The sequence below is a fragment of the Quercus robur genome, chromosome 6 (assembly GCF_932294415.1).
Source record: "Quercus robur chromosome 6, dhQueRobu3.1, whole genome shotgun sequence".
Taxonomy (NCBI): Eukaryota; Viridiplantae; Streptophyta; class Magnoliopsida; order Fagales; family Fagaceae; genus Quercus; species Quercus robur.
The window spans coordinates 52,109,705-52,127,510 of NC_065539.1; the positions used below are offsets into that span (position 1 = coordinate 52,109,705).

At 32.2% G+C, this 17,806-nt stretch overlaps 1 protein-coding gene, 1 long non-coding RNA gene and 1 pseudogene across 2 annotated transcripts; all 3 read left to right on the forward strand.

Moving 5' to 3' along the window:
* Nucleotides 1-3,160: 3,160 nt before the first annotated feature.
* LOC126689395 (major allergen Pru av 1-like) lies at nt 3,161-4,121 on the forward strand. The gene is made up of 2 exons (XM_050384571.1): nt 3,161-3,385; nt 3,608-4,121. The coding sequence occupies exons 1-2, from the start codon at nt 3,262-3,264 to the stop codon at nt 3,886-3,888; spliced, it is 405 nt and encodes a 134-aa protein (XP_050240528.1). The 5' UTR covers nt 3,161-3,261; the 3' UTR covers nt 3,889-4,121.
* A 3,571-nt stretch (nt 4,122-7,692) lies between these two features.
* LOC126689394 (protein ABA AND ROS SENSITIVE 1-like) lies at nt 7,693-9,284 on the forward strand (annotated as a pseudogene).
* Nucleotides 9,285-12,849: 3,565 nt separating this feature from the next.
* LOC126689398 (uncharacterized) lies at nt 12,850-13,693 on the forward strand. Its single transcript, XR_007644513.1, has 2 exons — nt 12,850-13,154; nt 13,364-13,693. It is a non-coding gene; the product is annotated as an uncharacterized LOC126689398 (long non-coding RNA).
* The last annotated feature ends 4,113 nt before the right edge of the window (nt 13,694-17,806 follow it).

Below are 17,806 nucleotides of genomic sequence, written 5' to 3' on the forward strand. Positions count from 1 at the left end.
TATCTCTCAACTTTTCCATCTTCTAACGAACCACATATGAGAGAAACTATATATGTTAAATCCTCTTACTTTTCTATCACTTTCTCATTTTTTATTCTCCCATTTTTCTACTTCTCCAAGCAAACAAACCCTTTAATTTAGGCAATTTTTGCCAAATAGCATAATTTTAGGAAAAAAGCACATAGCCAAGCTTATTTAGTTATGTAGCACAACCACCGTGCATTTTTAGTGTGATGGTCACTCTACAAGTATAAATACTTATGGAGCGTGGGGAGCAAGGGTCGGGATTCAAGTTTCTAGAAGGAAGTTACACACACATATACACTTAAATTAGGTTAGAGTAGAAATTCTATCTTGTATATAAAAAATAAAATAAAATAAAAAATTTATGTAGCGCTTTTTTGAAACACAAGTTTGTCAAACTCGAGTTCCAAGTTTCTAGAAGGAAGTTTCACACACATATACACTTAAATTAGGTTAGAGTAGAAATTCTATCTTGTATATAAAAAATAAAATAAAATAAAAAATTTATGTAGCGCTTTTTTGAAACACAAGTTTGTCAAATTCGAGTTCCAAGTAAAACTTGAATTTGATAAACTCGAATTCCAAAAAAAGTGCTACATAACTAAATAAGTTTAGCCAAATATTTTTTCCTAAATTTTAGCTAAAATTTTGCTATTTAGCAAAATTAGCTCTTTAATTTATGGTACTGGAATTTTTGGATCATATTCCCACAAGTCCATGTCGTAGGGCTTTCTACTTATTGATGGATCACCTGGATGACATCACCTTTATCCATAATAAGGTTTGTCTTTTCATTTACATTCAACAGCTACAGCAAAAAGTCAATGTGAACTCGCTGGTTCTGCTGTTGGATCCTTTTCCTATTCATAAGGCGTTGCATTGAAATTTTGAAACCGACTACACATTTTTGCAATTAACTTCGTCAGCTTCCCAACCGTACCAACTAATGATTTGTTTAGATTGAGGGAAGGAACGGAGAGTAGAGTAGAGTTTGATGGAAATTAGCTTAATTTTTGGCCAATTCTACTCTACTCCCCTTGCTCCTCCTCTCTCCTCCTCAATCCAAACAAACCATAAGTTATACAATCAGCACTATCTTTAATTTACCTCTTTCTCTAAAATAGAAGGCGGAATGTTAAATTGGTTATTTAATATTAAATTCTGTTAGATTAATAGCATGTTTGGGATGTGATGCAAATTTCAGTTTATTTGAGTTTTTAACTCCTTTCTTATATTATTCATGGGTTCTATTACACTTTTTGATATTATTTATGGGTCTCATTGTGCTATTTAACTAAATTTTAGCTTTATTTCTATAGTACTAAAAAATTTTCAATTTCACCTAAATAAGATGTTCCCAAATGGACCCTAAATAGCAAAAAAAATTATAGGGATTAAATGTTCCAAAGTTTTCGAATTAGAGTATTGATAATACATTCAGCAGCTACAGGAAAAAGTCAATGTGAACTCGCTGGTTCTGCTGTTGGATCCTTTTCCTATTCATATGGCGTTGCATTGAAATTTTGAAACCAACTACACATTTTCGCAATTGCCTTCATCAACTTCCCAACCGTACCAATTAATGATCTGATTGGATTGAGGGGAAGAATAGAGAGTAGAGTAAAGTTTGATAGAAATTAGCCTAATTTTTTGGCCAACTTTACTCTACTCTCCCTTTTTCCTCCTCCCTCCCCCTCAATCCAAACAAGCCATAAGTTTTACAATTAACACTATCTTTAATTTGACATACAAAAAGCCTCTCTGGACGTTACAAAAAGTCTTGCAAAAGGTTTCCCATGATCAGTGTCAGTTACCCTTCTTTGTTTGGTTTAATTACAAATTTTCACTTTAAGCTATATCTAATTTTACACTTAACTTCCTAAATTATTGAAATGCATGATTAATCTCCAAATTTAAACTTTGTTTCAATGTCTTAAGCCTTCTATTTTAGTGTTAAGAATGAAAGAATTAAGTATTAAAGACCAATTTACCTCTTTCTCTAAAATAGAAGGTGGAATGTTAAATTGGTTATTTAATATTAAATTCTATTAGATTAATAGCCTATTTGGGATGTGATGCAAATTTCAGCTTATTTAAGTTTTTAACTTGTTTTTAATATTATTTATGAGTCCTATTACACTTTTTGGTACTATTTATAGATCTCATTATACTATTTAACTAAGTTTTAGCTTTATTTCTACAGTACTAAAAAATTTTGAATTTCACCTAAATAAAATGTTTCAAAACAGACCCTAAATAGCAAAACAAATTATAGGGATTAAATGTTCCAAAGTTTTTGAATTAGAGTATTGATAGTGCGTTTTGATAGTTCAAAGAGTAAAATGTAAAAGGCAATATAATTTATCATAAAAAAATATAATTTCCTCCTCTTGTTTTGTTTTGTTTTATTTATTTATTTATTTTTTGCTCGTCCTTAGATGGCTATTTTATTTTTGACAATTAGTTGTAATCCACATTATTAATGGCTGCTATGACTGCTTGTGGTTCGGCTGTACAGACCAGTGAAGAAGCAGAGTTACTCGCTTGCCGGAGAGCTTTAGAATTCGCTGTGGATGCAGGTTTCTATAGGCTGATCATTGAAGGTGATAACAGTACTGTTACTCATGCTATTTCTTCTTCTGCAGAAAATAATTCGCTTCTTGGTAATGTTGTGGATGATATTCGCCATTTGATAAGGGGATTGCATTGGGCTGCTGTTTGTTGGATTAGGAGGAGTGGGAATAGGGTAGCACATGTTTTGGCTCAACATGCTAGATTTTCACTAGATGAGGATTTGTACTGGATGGAGGAGGCTCCCCCACCAGCTATGGATGCTGTGTATCATGATATATTATCCATATAAATGAATGAATATCCCCCTTTCAAAAAAAAAAAAAAAGTCAAATGTTGTATATGTTGGCAAATTGAAGTTAAAAAGACATTTTTTAACAACCATATAAGAGGAAGGATATCCCTCCTCCTTTCCTCCTAATTAATTTTTAAGACATCCAAACAAAAGAAATAGATAATTAATATTTCCCTAGCTCCTCTATGTTCTCGTTCCACACCTTAGCCTCTTTTCTCCTCTCTCTCCAACTTTTACACACAATGTTAGTCTATAAATACCGCCCCCTTTTACTCACTTCTCATCAACTAAAAAACTCTTCAATTTCAGTCAAGCCTTCTCCTCCTCCTTTTCAATCTTTCATTTCATAACTTTCAAATTCTTAGGTCATCATGGGTGATTTCACTTATGAGAATAACCTCGTCCCAAAGTCTCCACCTCAGGTCATTAGGAATGCTGAAATCATTGAAGGAAATGGAGGCCCTAGAACCATCAAGGAGACCATCATTGTCGAAGGTTATTCGCTTCATTTCTGATCTCCATGACATATGATTTGTTTACAAGTTTAAAAATTACTACATCTATTACTATGATCTTTCACTCTTAAAAATAGTAATTGTACCCCTAAGGTATTTAAAAGTAAAGCAGTTTTTATTTATTTTGGGCTATCATAGTATCATATGTAATGTACATATTGTATAGAAGAGGTAACATTTTTTTTTTCCCTATATTTTTCAGGCATCGGCCCAATGAACCATACAAGGCAGATTTCTGATGATGGGGTTGAACAGGAAAGCTTATCATACCACATCATTGGAGGTGATCGTAACAACGGCACATTTAGTAATATCTCATGTGAGACCAAAACAACGACAACCCCTGATGGTGGTTATAGCTATCACAGCAGCCGCTCCAGCGAAAGTTACTACTCAAGCTCGACGGTGACAACGGGCAATGCCACAGGCACAGAAGGCTTCAAGACTATTGAGAACCACCCTCATCCTCATGCCTACAACTAATCCCTTATATGCGTGTGTGTGGATTTATGTTTTTCCCTACAATAAGGACTGAAAACGTTGTGTGTTTCATTCTGTTTTATGTATTCCCCTACTGCCTTGGGTTTGCTAATAAATGAGCTAGCGGTTGTGATCCTCCGCTTTCTCAGTTTGTTGTGAATAACCGATGTTCTGCGCAATACGTGGTGCATTTTGGAATATTTTATAAGAAATTATCTTATAGACGTTTTATAATATTTATGATGTGTTATTATAGTTAGAAATTCATCTTTAATTATATTTCATGTCATTAGAAGAAGAAAAAATGAAAAAAAAAAACAAGGAAGAAATGAAAATCAAGAATATGAAATAGGTAAAAGTAGTACACAAAACAATTTACAGCCCGCAGCACAGCATTCATAGAGATCTCTTTGAAACTTTTAATTACCTGAAACGTTATATGAAGCGTAACAGTAGTATCCATGTCTGATTTACAAACTTCCTTTTGACTTGTAAACATAACACAAAAAATATCCACGCTCCAATAGGTGTTATCAATTGAGTGATTAGGCTATTCAGCAAAAATAAATAAATAAATAAATAAAATTGAGTGAATAAGGATGACTTTAGGTGAGTGGCTCTGTCAAAGATTGGTGTTTTGGATGATGAAGTGAGTGTTTCTGGCTCTCAATTTTGTGGGTTTGGTGAAGGTTTATGAGTAAGTTCTATGTCATAATTTTCTACGGAGTGAAGCTAAGTGATCATTCTTTGAATATTGAAAATTGTTCCTTTATACATCTCGATCTAAACCTTGATTTTAACTAAATAAAAATAACATTAAGCTCTCAAGTTCAAGATGAGCTAATGCGATGGGCATTTTAATCTCGAAATCATCGACAGAATTTCCAAAACATGTAAACTGATCATTTTGCTCTCGGACATTAATTTGCTAAAATTGGGAGATGTCGAGTGTTCTCCCTCATTAGTGGAACTCATTGGAACTTATAAAAGAAAGTGAACTATAGTGGTGGAAAAAAAAAAAAAAAGACGACTAATTTCATGAAGAGAGATTCAATAATTACTCAAAATAGGTCATAGGGTGGAAAGGTATTTTTAAACCACTTCATTGGCAAAATGAGAAGTTCTAATTAATATATATATTAAGAGGCTTAAGAAAGTTAATTATCATTATCGAAATTATCAAAAATACCCCTAATCTAATTAAATAATCTTTATTCCTAAAAAATAAGGTTAAAATAATAATTTAATAAAATTAAAAAACAAAAAAAAAAAAAAATCAAATAAATTTCCTATAACTTTCCACTAGAGTTTTTGAGTGGAGTTTGTGGTATGCCTTTGTGTTAGAACCCCTTTCTTTCTCCCTTGTATGTGTGCGTGTTTGTTTTTCAAAAACTCCCACTAGAATCTTAGACAAATACAAATTCCTCACCTGTTTCTAAAAGACAAACAACCCTCCAATCCCACATACTGCGCTAGAGTCATGTTCATAACATATATGTAAAAATAAATAAATTGCAAATTACACCCCAAAGTTTGCAGTGTTTAGATTTTACACCCTGAAATTTCAGAATTTGGATTTTACCCTCTAAAGTTTTGGAGTATTTGGATTTTATTCCCTAATATTTCAGAATTTGGATTTTACCCCCCTAAATTTTAAGGTTATTTGGATTTTATTCCTTAAAGTTTGAGTGTTTAGATTTTACACTCTAAAGTTTCAGAATTTTGGAGTATAAAATTTAATCACTTCCAAACTTTAGGAGGTAAAATCCAAATTCTGAAATGTTAGGGTATAAAATCCAAGCACCCCAAACTTCAGGAGGGAAAAATCCAAATTCTGAAACTTCAGAGTGTAAAATCCAACCACCTCCAAACTTTAGAGGTGTAATTTGTAATTTACCAAAAAAAATTAGTACCATAGGAAAAAAAATTGCAATAAAATTCAAACCCTTTGATAATACTTTTTATATTTCTAAGGAAATACACAAAAAAAAAAAAAAAAAAAAAAACTATTTTATGTGTCTAAAGACTAATATTTATAAATTTATAAAAAAAAAAAAAAAAAAAATTGGTCCTATTTGATCTACTTTAGTCTTATTAGCTCCACCTTAGTCCATTTGGTCCTACAGGGTCTAATTTGGTCTTACTTAGTCCTTTTTGGTCATATTCGACCACATTGACCTTTTTGGTCCTACTCGGTTCACTTGGGTCTTATTCAGTCCACTTCAGTTTATTTAGTCTTATTTGGTCTATGCAGTTCACTTCGGTCCACTCTAGATCATTTAGTTCTATTTGGTCTATTCAGTTCACTTCAATGCACTTTAGTCTTATTCGGTCTTATTTAGTCCACTTTGGTTCTATTCGGTTCTATGTGAACCACTTCGGTCCTATTCGGTCCTATTCAATCCACTTCAGTTTATATGGTCCACTTCGTCTTATTCGGTCGATTCGGTACTATTAGGTCAACTTCAGTCCTATTCAGTCAACATCGGTCCAATTGGTTCATTTTGGTCCGCTTCGGTCAATTCAGTACATTCAGCCCATTTAAAGTTTTTTCTATTAAACGGCTTCGTTTAGAATCTTATAACTTATCCAGCGCTGACCCAAGCCAAACGCTGCACTCAGCGTCTCTCTTGTTTATATGATCACTCATAAAAACATTAGATTACAAACAAATCACATGTATATACACAGGCTGATATGCTTAGATGTAGCTTCATTATGAATTATGATCTTCCATAATTTTGCGGAGTGTTCGGCTCTAAGGTTTTTTCCCACCTTTTTGGTGTGGAAAGTGCAATGATGAGAAATTTGGCCTGTATTCAGAAATTTCCATGTAAGAGAAGGCACCGTCTGATGTTGGTTCCCTATTCTTCCCTAGTTAAAGTGAATAAGAGGAAACCATATAACACTGTCTTCACGAATGGTGGAGGGTGCAATGCTTTGTGATGTACTTGTAAAGATATTCGAAAGTGGTTAAGGTCTCCCTTATGGTTAATGTATGTTTTTCAGTAAGGATTACAAATTATTTATTTATTTATTTTTTTAATAATTAATTTAGATTTTTACCAAACGGCTCGATCCAATGCTGACAAGCCCCCACTGAGCCACTCTCTATCACTCTCTTATGAAATTTACTGACAGCATATCACCTACTGCAATTAATTGTATCCAAGTCTCTCATATGAACATTGAGGGAAATTTGGGCATTTTGATAAAAAAATGAGAACACAAAAAGAATTCTAGGATTTCAATTTTGTAATTGACGTGAGCCTTTGGATATTTTTTTTTTGTTTATCTTCCTAATTTTTCTGTTTTGTTTGCTGGTTTCTATTGTCTTGTTTTGATCGATTTAGTGGCAATTGCTCAAAAACTAATAGGGTATTTTGGATTTTTGTAATATGCTTGGGTTGCATATTTTTCCTCTGTTTCAGTGGTGGTGGTTGATTTGAGTGTGAGATTTTTCTTCTGTATAGGATTTCAGTGTTGGTGGATTGACTAGGCTTTTGATTTTCTTTGTTTCCTTTTGGTTGATGAGAAAATGAAAGCAAAAACTAGAGAACCAACCGTACTAAACTGATTGAATTACTATTGGCTCAGTTTTGGTATTCCTGCCCTATGTCTTGGTGCTGATGTCAAATATGGCAAAACCGACAGCCTCGGTTTGGTGTAAAAAATGCCCTAAACACTGATTGCACTGAACTGATATCACCCCTAGGATTTTCTTCTATGGAGAGAGAGAGAGAGAGAAAAGGGGGGTGGGGGTGGGGGTGGGGGTGGGGGTGGGAGTTTAGAAAAATTTCACATCAGTTATTGCTAAATATTCCTTGATTTGTGCCTTTCTGTTTTGGGATTTTTTATTTTGAGCCAAGTTTTCAATTGTTGTGTTGATTATATTTTATATGGCATATCTTTCTGGCCCCCCATATTTCTTCGGTTCTTAATGAGTATTTACTAATTTGATGCCTATGCTGGGGCAGGCAATAAATACTATCAAGGCTAATGCAGCTGGGCTAACCCGGGTTAACAATGTGAAAGCTGAGCCCCATAAGGAGTTGGTTAAACCTAAATCTGTACATTCTATAGAGTCACATAGCGTTAACGCTGAACACTTAACAGAACTGCCCAAAAATCAGTCATCATCTATGCTCCCTCCAAATTTTTTTTGACAACAATGATACGAAAGTGCTAAAAACCGGTACGAGCTTGTATCTGATTTTTCTTTTAATCATAATAACTATCATTCGTCAGTATTGTTTTATTTAGTTCAATCAAGTCCTTAAGAAAGTCAAAAGGTTATAATCAAGTCCTTCTATTCAAATCTATTTAAGAACCATGACTTAATTTGCACTGGGAGATTTTTCACTGGTGTGTCATTTTTAAAAGAAAGAAGGTATTTTTACTCTGTTGATTTGAATAGCCAAAAAAGTCAGCAATTTCAGTCATGGTTTCTAAACAGATGGGGTTGATAGGAGTTAATTGGAATTTTTTTTTTTTTAGCTTGGGGATATTACACTTTCCATTCATGGTTTGGATCAAGTTTGAGTAGTCAAGCTGTGGTTCAATAAGCTCAACTCACTTGAGGTCTAGTTGTATTTGCTTTTGGTTTGGAAGTTTGATGTATTCAGATTTTAATGAGTTTGCTATTGTATTTTCTGGTACTTCTTTTAAAGGCATTAGATTTTGCACATACAAATTTTAACAATTAGGGCCTGAAAAAAAATTAAAGTATGTGATCTCAGATGGGTAATGTGCAACTTTTTATACATTGGCTGGCAACTCAAACTTGACACAAACCATAGGTTGGTTAAGTGTAATTAACCCTTTTGAATATCATAGAGACTTGGTTGAAACTTTTTAATTTAGGGACCAAAATAGGCATTTATTTATTTATTCCCTTAGTTTAATTTGATTGTGAATTGTGATTATTTACTGATAGGAAGGGATTCTATTTACTTATTAATGTACTATTAGGAAAGGATTCGCTCAAGTCAGTGGAGACTGATTTATACAAAAAGACTGGGCTTTCTGCTCTACCAGAGGAGAGTTTAAATATCCGGCCTGCTGGGGAGCGTACATCAACGTCAAAAGAGATTGCTGGTTCTAAAATGAATCAAGCAAAGGGAGCTCTACCTGAAGGCTTCTTTGATAACAAGGATGCTGACTTGGGTGCACGTGGCATAAAGCCTGTTAAGCCAGACATCAAGTGCCTACATTTTTGTTATCTCTGTATCTTCATGCTCTCTTCTATTCAAGTCAAATGTTAATATAATTGTAATTTTTCCCTTTGTTTTATTTTATCTGCTTTAAATATTGGTTCTCTATCAAATTGCGACAGAGTTTACAGAGTAGTTTTAGGAAAAGTCCTGTAATGCAAAGAGGTCTTTTCAGTGGTTGCCTTTGATGTTATTTTGGGGAAATAATTACTTGGGGGCGGGCCTTATGACTTCTTCATTTTTTTTGGCCCTTTCCTTTTTTGCCTTTTCTTGTCCTTTAACTAGTATGGCTGATAAATATCATCATTGTCTTGATGGGCTCTGCTGCTTGGATGACTTAAATTGGTGGCTAATATTGCAAGGTTGTGTCTTGGTTAGTGGCTGTTGATCAAGTATTTTATGTTATTAGTTAGATCAAATATATTTTAGAACATATGTAAATCACCATTTGAACATCCATATAAAATTCCATAGTGAACTATAATTACATAGACTTGCTGGAGTACAAATCAGGGCAGTTCACCTCCTGTTTATGAGATCTTCTATGATTAAATCTTATCCAATGCTGCTGCGGACCACAAATCGAAGAATTGGACTTTCAGTTGTATGGTTCTCCAATATCTATAGTAGTATTGATATCGAAAATATTCTTAATTTGATATCAAAACTGGCTGCATTGATAACTCAGTTATCTAATGTGCATGTTGTGTTGCCTACCCATCTAGTAAATCACAAAATTAGACCCGATTCTTAATGTTAATTTTTGCGATAGGCTTAACAAACGAGCTACCACAGAAAAGAAGACCCATTTGTTTGAGGTCTGACTATTGCGGTATTTGTAGGTTGGCGCTATATTATTTTAAACCTCATGGAGGTTTCTCCAATTCATCAATAAATTTAGAGCAGAATATGGTGGTCTGCTTGTCTGTGGCAAAGTTTCAAATGCAACAAATTCTTTTCTATTACTTCATATTCTTTGCCAAGGAGTCCAGGCATGAAGAATCATCCAGTGACGACGACAGTGGTGAGAATTTTGCAGTTGATTGGAGAGCCCAACACTTGTGAACGTGCTTTGCAGATGTTTTGGTATCTATGGAGGTATGATCTTAAAATGTAAATTAGAAAATGTGATGCCTCTGACCCAAACTGGAATCCACCATATCAATCTCTTCTTTATAGATTCTGTATAGATATTCTGAGGTTGAGGAGAGTCGAATTATCAATTATGAACATTGTAAATATCCCTTGAATTAGCGTGAATAATAAATTATCCACAAAATTTAGCTGTATAAGACTTTAGAATAGTGAAATAAATTTATTTCATTTTTATTTGGAAGAAATGAACCTGATTAATTGGTTTCTTTCTGCCTTAGCGATTTCAGTAGCTTGTTTAGCAACTAAAAGATTATACTTATTAAAAATGGACCCAAAGCCGAAGAGAAGATATTGATCTGGTAATGGATTTTTGGACCGATAAGATAGAGTCAACCTGTACCCAACTCATTGAAATGACAAGTTTGGTTTAGATATGGGTCACAAGGGTTGATCCTTTTTTTTTAAAGGGATTTTTTATCTACATTTTTTCCTTTTATTTTTGTTTCTTTAGTTTTTATCTTTATTTTTTACTCTATGTAAATATGTTTCACACTTTCAATTGCTCTTTACTTTGTTTCATGAGACTGAGGCTGAGGCTGAGGCTGAGTCTTAAAGGCTTCAATTTAGTGACTTTAGATTATATAAGCTTAAAAAATTATCTATTATTTAACTTTTATTTTTTATTTTTATTTATTTTAATTATATGTTCTTTTGACAATAATTAAGATTAAGGGTTCATTTGTTTGGAAGGGTGGAAAAAGAGGATAGAAAATGAGAAATTAATAGAAAAGTGTGAGGATAAAAGAGATTTAGCTCTTCCATATATATTTGGTTGGAAAGATGGAAAAATTGAGAGATGTAAAACTTACCTATTTGGTTAAGAAGAAAAATAAGAGGATAAAAAATATTGTTTGTATAAATTTACTTTCATGCCCCTATTAAATAAAATAAATAAATAAAAGGGGGGAAAATCAAACCAAATATTAAGAAAAAAGAGATAAAAAAGACAGCAATGAGAAGTGCCAGACAAAAACCAATGAAAAAACAAAAAAGCAAAACTGAAAACTGATGGTAATATAAAATGACAAAAACCAAATAAGAAAAAGACTAATTAAAAAAAAAAAAAAAACTAATAAGAAAACTAATGAAAAAAAGAAAAAATGACCAAAAAAATTGTTATTATTGTCGGCAGACCTTATTATTATTGTCTTTTCCATTTCCTATTTGTTTATTTACTTTATTTTGTTTATTGCAATTTTCAACATAATCATGCTAGATTCACGATTTAATTATATACCCGTTTGGATTGCGCGTTTTGCGCATCTGCGTTTAGCGTTTTTTTTTTCAACGCATGAATAGTAAAATCACATGAATTTACTGTGCAAGAGACAAAATCACTGTTCACGCACTGTAACAGTACTGTTCACACATTGTAGCAACACTGTTCACGCATTTAAAAATATTAAAAATGGTTCCACAGCACTATTCACACATTTAAAAATTATTTTGCTACAGTATTTTCAATTTTCAGTTTTCAATTTCAGCAAAAATAAATTCAATCCAAACGGACCCATGTATTATGAAGCTACATGATGAATACTACTTTTTTTTTTTTTTTTTTTTTGTTGTGTGGGACTTTTCCTGTTTTACATAGGACTATTAGTTAAAGTACAAAGTACTCAGCTTGTGCCATTGCGTTGAATGGTAGTTCTTGAACTTACCTATCTCTCCCAAAAGGATTTTAGTTAAAAGAGTATTGTAGCTTAATAGACACTTTCTCATAAATAAAGTGTTTGGAAGTTTAGAGGAGAAGTGATTCAAATTGTAGGTTTACTAGTATATTGTAACTACCTCAAAAAAAAATAATAATAATAATAACAGATGCCTTTTTTAGAAACCTTTTATAGGAAAAATAAAAAAAGTCACTAATTTTTTTGATAGTCTTTTATATTTTCTATGAAAGTGGTATTAAAATGTTCTTAAAATGGTTTACTAACCGGACCCTTTTAAATAATATAAAAAATAAGAGGAATATTTTTAAGGGTTTTGTTAATGGAGTTTGGCTTACCTCTACCTCTAATACTTTTTTAACTGAAATCTTCTTTTGTTTTAATTAGAAACTGTCACAACACCAACTAACTAAATAAATGCTATCACTTGCTATTGTTATTTAATATAAAAGAAGATGTTCACTAAAACAAAATATCGGAGGTAAGCCAAACCCTTGTTAATGAGTGTCCTAAGAGCATGCATTAAAGATTAATAAATGCTCAATTATGAGCTGTATGCACACTGTTCAATAAATAAGATACACGTTTTTTTTTTTTTTTTTTTTTTTTACAAGATAGAATTCTACTCTAGCCTAATCTAAGTGAATATATGTATAAAGCTCCCTCCTAAAGACTTGAACCCCGGCCCTTGCCCCCCACACTCCACAAGTACCCTACAAGCACTTATACTTGTGGAGTGACCACCGTACCAAGAGTGTGCAGTAATAAAATACACATGCTAATGATTTATTAGTTTATACACACAAATTTATTACCGTTTGACTTTTTTATTTATTTATTTTAAATGTCTAAAAACATTATTCAATAAAAGCATTATATGTATCTTAACCACTACTATTAGAGCATTTGATAACAAAATTCATATTTTAAAACATAGGAAGGGATAAATACACCTCTCCTATCCTCTCGTTCTGCACCTTACCCTCTAGTAGTCTAGTCTCCTCTTCCTCCAAATTTCCGTACACAATGTTAGTGAAATCAACCATGATGGCCTAGGAATTTGAAGGTAAATCACCCTCTACTTTTCAGCCTTTCATTTCATAACTTTCAAATTCCTAGGCCATCATGGGCGATTTCACTAACGAGAAACTCGTCCCAAAGGTTGCATCGCAGGGTAGTCTTAAAGAAAATGGAAGCCATGGAACCAACAAGATGACCACCAATTTTGATGGTAATTAGCTTCTATTCTTATCTCCAACACATTATTTGTTTTGAAATTTAAAAGTAATATGATTTTTGTCTCTCAAAAATAGTAATTGTAACACCCAAGGTATTTAAAAGTAAAGCATTTTTATTTATTTTGAGCTATCATAGTATCATATATCTAATGTACATATTGTATAGAAGAGGTAATAATTTTTTTTCCCCTATATTTTTCAGGCATCCCAGTCAACTATACAAAGCAGACGATTGATGGGGCTGACCACGAAACATACACATACAATTCCACTGCGGTTGTGGCCCGTGGGTGATGCTAACCACGACACAGTTGAGAATTCATCATATAATGCCAACTGAATTAGCGGTTGAGAATTCATCTGTTTTATGCATTCCTCTACTGCATAAATGAGTTAGCGATTGTGATCCTCTGCTTTCTCAATTTGTTGTGAATAACCTATGTTCTGCGCAATGTGTTGTGCATTTTGGAATATTTTATAAGAAATTATCTTATATATAGACCATTAATAATATTTATTATGTGTTACTATAGTTAGAAATTTATCTTTAATTATATTACACGTCATTAAAAAGAGAAGAAATGAAAATTATTAAAATTAAGAATATGAGATAGGTAAAAGAATTACTCAATTACACAACAATTTAAAGCCAGCAGCACAACATTCATAGGATCCCCTATGAAACCTTATGTGAAGCGTAACAGGAGGACCCATGTCTGATTTACAAACTTTCCCTTCACTTGTACACATTATTCCAGTTTAAAACACAAAATATCCACACTCCTATAGGTGTTATCATTTGAGTGAATAGGGATGACTTTAGGTGGGTAATTTTGTTAAAGATTGGTGTTTTGGATGATGAAGTCAGTTTTGTGGGTCTAGTCCCAACGGTGAAAAAATTTCCTTTATTTCATCTTGATCTAACCCCCCTGATTTTAACTCAATAAAAAGAATATTAAGGGGCTGTTTTGATAACCTATTTCCATAACTCAATTCTCTGTTTCCATAAATCATAACTCATAACTCAAAAATGGTGGGACCCATAGTAAAAATGTTGTTTGGCAAACAATAACTCTGTTTTCATAACTCAATTCTCTGATTTTTGAGTTAAGAGTTATGGAAACTGAAAACACATTTTGGCTGTTTTCAGTTTCCATAACTCATAACTCAATGGCAATATTATAATTAAACACACATAGGGGACCCACAAACAGTACTCAGTCGCAACTTTTGACCACCTTTTGACTTTTTTTTTTCTTTTCCTAGGTTGGCTATTCGGTTTTTTTTTTTTTTTTTCACTAGTTCGATCTGTTTTGGGTTTCTTTTCTTTTCTTTTCTTTTCTTTTTTTTCCCATTGGTTCGGCCTTCATGTTCTGGTGTTTTTTTTTTTTTTTTTTCACTAGGTTCAGTGAGTTTGGATATTGAAAAAAAAAATGAAAAAGCTGCACCAATGACAGGTATGGGACCCACAAATAGTGTGAAAATTATTAAGTGATAGGAAGTGAGTGATGGTGCCAAACAAACATGGTCTTTTAGAGTGATAAGTGATGAGTAATGAGTTATGAGTTATGAGTGATGGAAATTGAGTGACCAAAAAAAATAAATCCAAATAGCCCCTAAGCTCTCAAGTTTCATGATGAACTAATGTGATGCGGATTTAAACTTCGAAATCATCTATATCTATATAAAAATATCTAAAAGTTAAAGTGAAACATTTATTATTATTACGTTCATGTTGAGCCACATCAAAGTAGCATTTCAATCCATTTGATCTATTTGGACCACTTCAATCCATGTTGGTCCACTCAATCCACTTCGATCCACTTTGTTCCATTCAATCCATTTTGGTCCATTTGGTCTATTTAGTCCACTTTGGTGATACTTTGAGAGAAGAGGTATATGTAAAAAGATGAGCTTCTTCACTGACAATTATGTCACATTTTCAATGTAATGAGAGTAGTTTCTTAATAAAATTACATTTTTCTTTTGTTATTGAAGCTTTGATTTTTTTTTTCTAACATAAGTAATGAATTTACTTAGATCTACTTATTCTTTAGGCATTTAATATGTATAGAGAATGAACTGTCAGCAAGGAGTACTAGGGAAAAAAAAAAAAATACTAACCGTTAGTTGATAGAATATCCAAAACATGAAAAATGATCATTTTGCTCTTGGACATTAGTTTGCTAAAAACTGGGAAATGTCCACATGTGCCCTCTCATTACTGAACACTAAGGCTAAAACCAAAAAAAAAAAAAAAAAAAAAAAAACCAACTTATTCATGAAGAGAGATTAATCAATCACTAAAAATAGGTTATAGGATGGAAAGGAATTTAGAATCCTCTTCATTGTCAAAATGAAAGGTTTCAATGGAATATAAAATATACGTGGCAAAATAGGGCAAGGCCAACTGGAAAATGAGTTTCACATGATTGCCAGGTTGAAAATGATTTAATTAGGGATTAAGTCCAAATGAATGATGATTCTCAAAAAAAAAAAAAAAAAAGTCCAAATGAATGACAAGTGAAATTAATCAAGTGGAATTCACAAGCAATTAGAAGGTAAGTTATCTCAAACAAACAATTAGTGTCCAGTTAGTTCGAGTTGTTATTGAAAGTAATCAGACACAAAAACACATGTTAAGCAACCATGAGTAGAAAGGTAATTGTTGCCTTAGAGCAATTGAGAGAGTTCACTGAGCTTTGTTAACAATGAGACAATTAGTAGTTACAACCACGAAGTGACACAAGGTAGAGGGAACTGAGTATAATCGTCAAGGTCTCAAGAATATATAGGGGCTAATTGTACAAGAAAATGACATTACACACAACTAAGAACACATCAAAGCACTTCTGAGATCATTTGTATTTAGATTCTTAGGAGATCAAATAATTCTTTGCAAATCAAGTAGTTCTTAGGTTTGTAGAAGACTGTATGCTTGTAAGTTCATTTCCATTGTACTTGTGATCATATTTAATCAAGTATTTATCAAGTTTGATACAATATTTGGTTATTTATTCAAGCTGGATATGAATTCTTACTTACTTCAAATCAATTTAGTGTTAGAGTAATTAATTAGGCTTCTGTTATATGTCTAGCAATTTACTTTACTTTGGGATTACTTGCTCTAAATTGATTGCCTGGATATGATCTTGGAATCAATTCAATTCACTTAGGCTTGATCACTTAGTTCGTTTTTGTTATTTATAAACAGGACCTTAAGCTTAAAAGTAGATGGAAAGGAGAGGGGGGTAGCCTGATATTGTGCTTTTACCCTAAGATAAAATATTTGGATACCTACTACTACTACTATTATTGTCATCATCCCAAAAAACATAAGAGGTGGAACATGGGATTAATTATTTGTATTGATTTAATGACCAATACAAAATAATTAATTGTTTCGGATGGAACGAGTCCAAATTGATTACTTTATTTTGTTGTGGCTATATTTACAGTCATTTTTATTGGTATAATTTATATAAATAAATTGTACCAAAAAAAACAGTCTCTACCAAAAGGAGCCTCCATATCTTTATCAAGGACAAAGAAGCATATATATATATATATATATATATATATATAAATAAATGCGCACTACCAAATTATTTGAACTTTTTGACCTGAAAATCAACCTCACATCATGCCACCACTTTTTTGTTTTCTCTACCACCGACAAAAGCTAGTACTGGACTGTTTGTTTTGAGCCAGATTCATCTCTATCCTTCGCCCATAGTCTTTTCTTATTATTTTCTTTTTCTTTTTTTCTTTTTTTTGGAGAAACTTTTTATTATTTTCTTGTTACTATTCATTACTTAGCGCCGAAGGAAAGAAGGGGGGTGGACCCGGATGGTGATGACTGATGAATGGGAGATTATGGACCACTCGTCAAAGGATATCTTGAGAACAAATTTCCCATTTCACCCTTAAATTCTTTTCTTCCTTACCCACCCCATCACCATAAATCACTTAAATGCCATCGCATGCTTTTAATATTAAAAAGACTTCTACAAAAATAATTAACAATCTTATTGAAAAAAACATAAAATTCATTTGAGATATTATTCCCATCGTAAAATTGCTTAAAAAAAATGTTTTGAATGTTACCGTAACTATTTCAAAAAAAATATTAATAGATGTTTTGAGAGCATTAGTTTAAGAAACATTTTTAAAAATTCTTTATGAATTTTTTTTTTTTAAAAAAAGAAGTAATTGATTTTTTGACAACCTTTTATATTTTTCATGAAAATAGTATTAAAACTTTCTTAACATTGTTTATTAACAAATGTTCTTAGAGCACTTCTTTACCGAACCCTTTTAATATTAAAAAAAGAAGAATATGTTTTTAAAGAATCCTATTAATGAGTATCCTATAACCACAAGTTAAAATTAATGAATGCTCAATTATGAGTTATAATGCACACTTTTCAAAAAATAAAATATACATGTTAATAATTTATTAATTTATATACACAAATTCATTATTTTTAAACCACGACCCTTAGAGTCTGTTTAGTTGGAAGATAGAAAATTGAGAGGAAATAGAAAAGTACGAGGAAGATATAAGAAATTTAGTTTTCTCCCATTTATATTTAATTGGGAGGATGAAAAAGTTGAAAGATAAAAAACTTATTTGTTTAGTTGA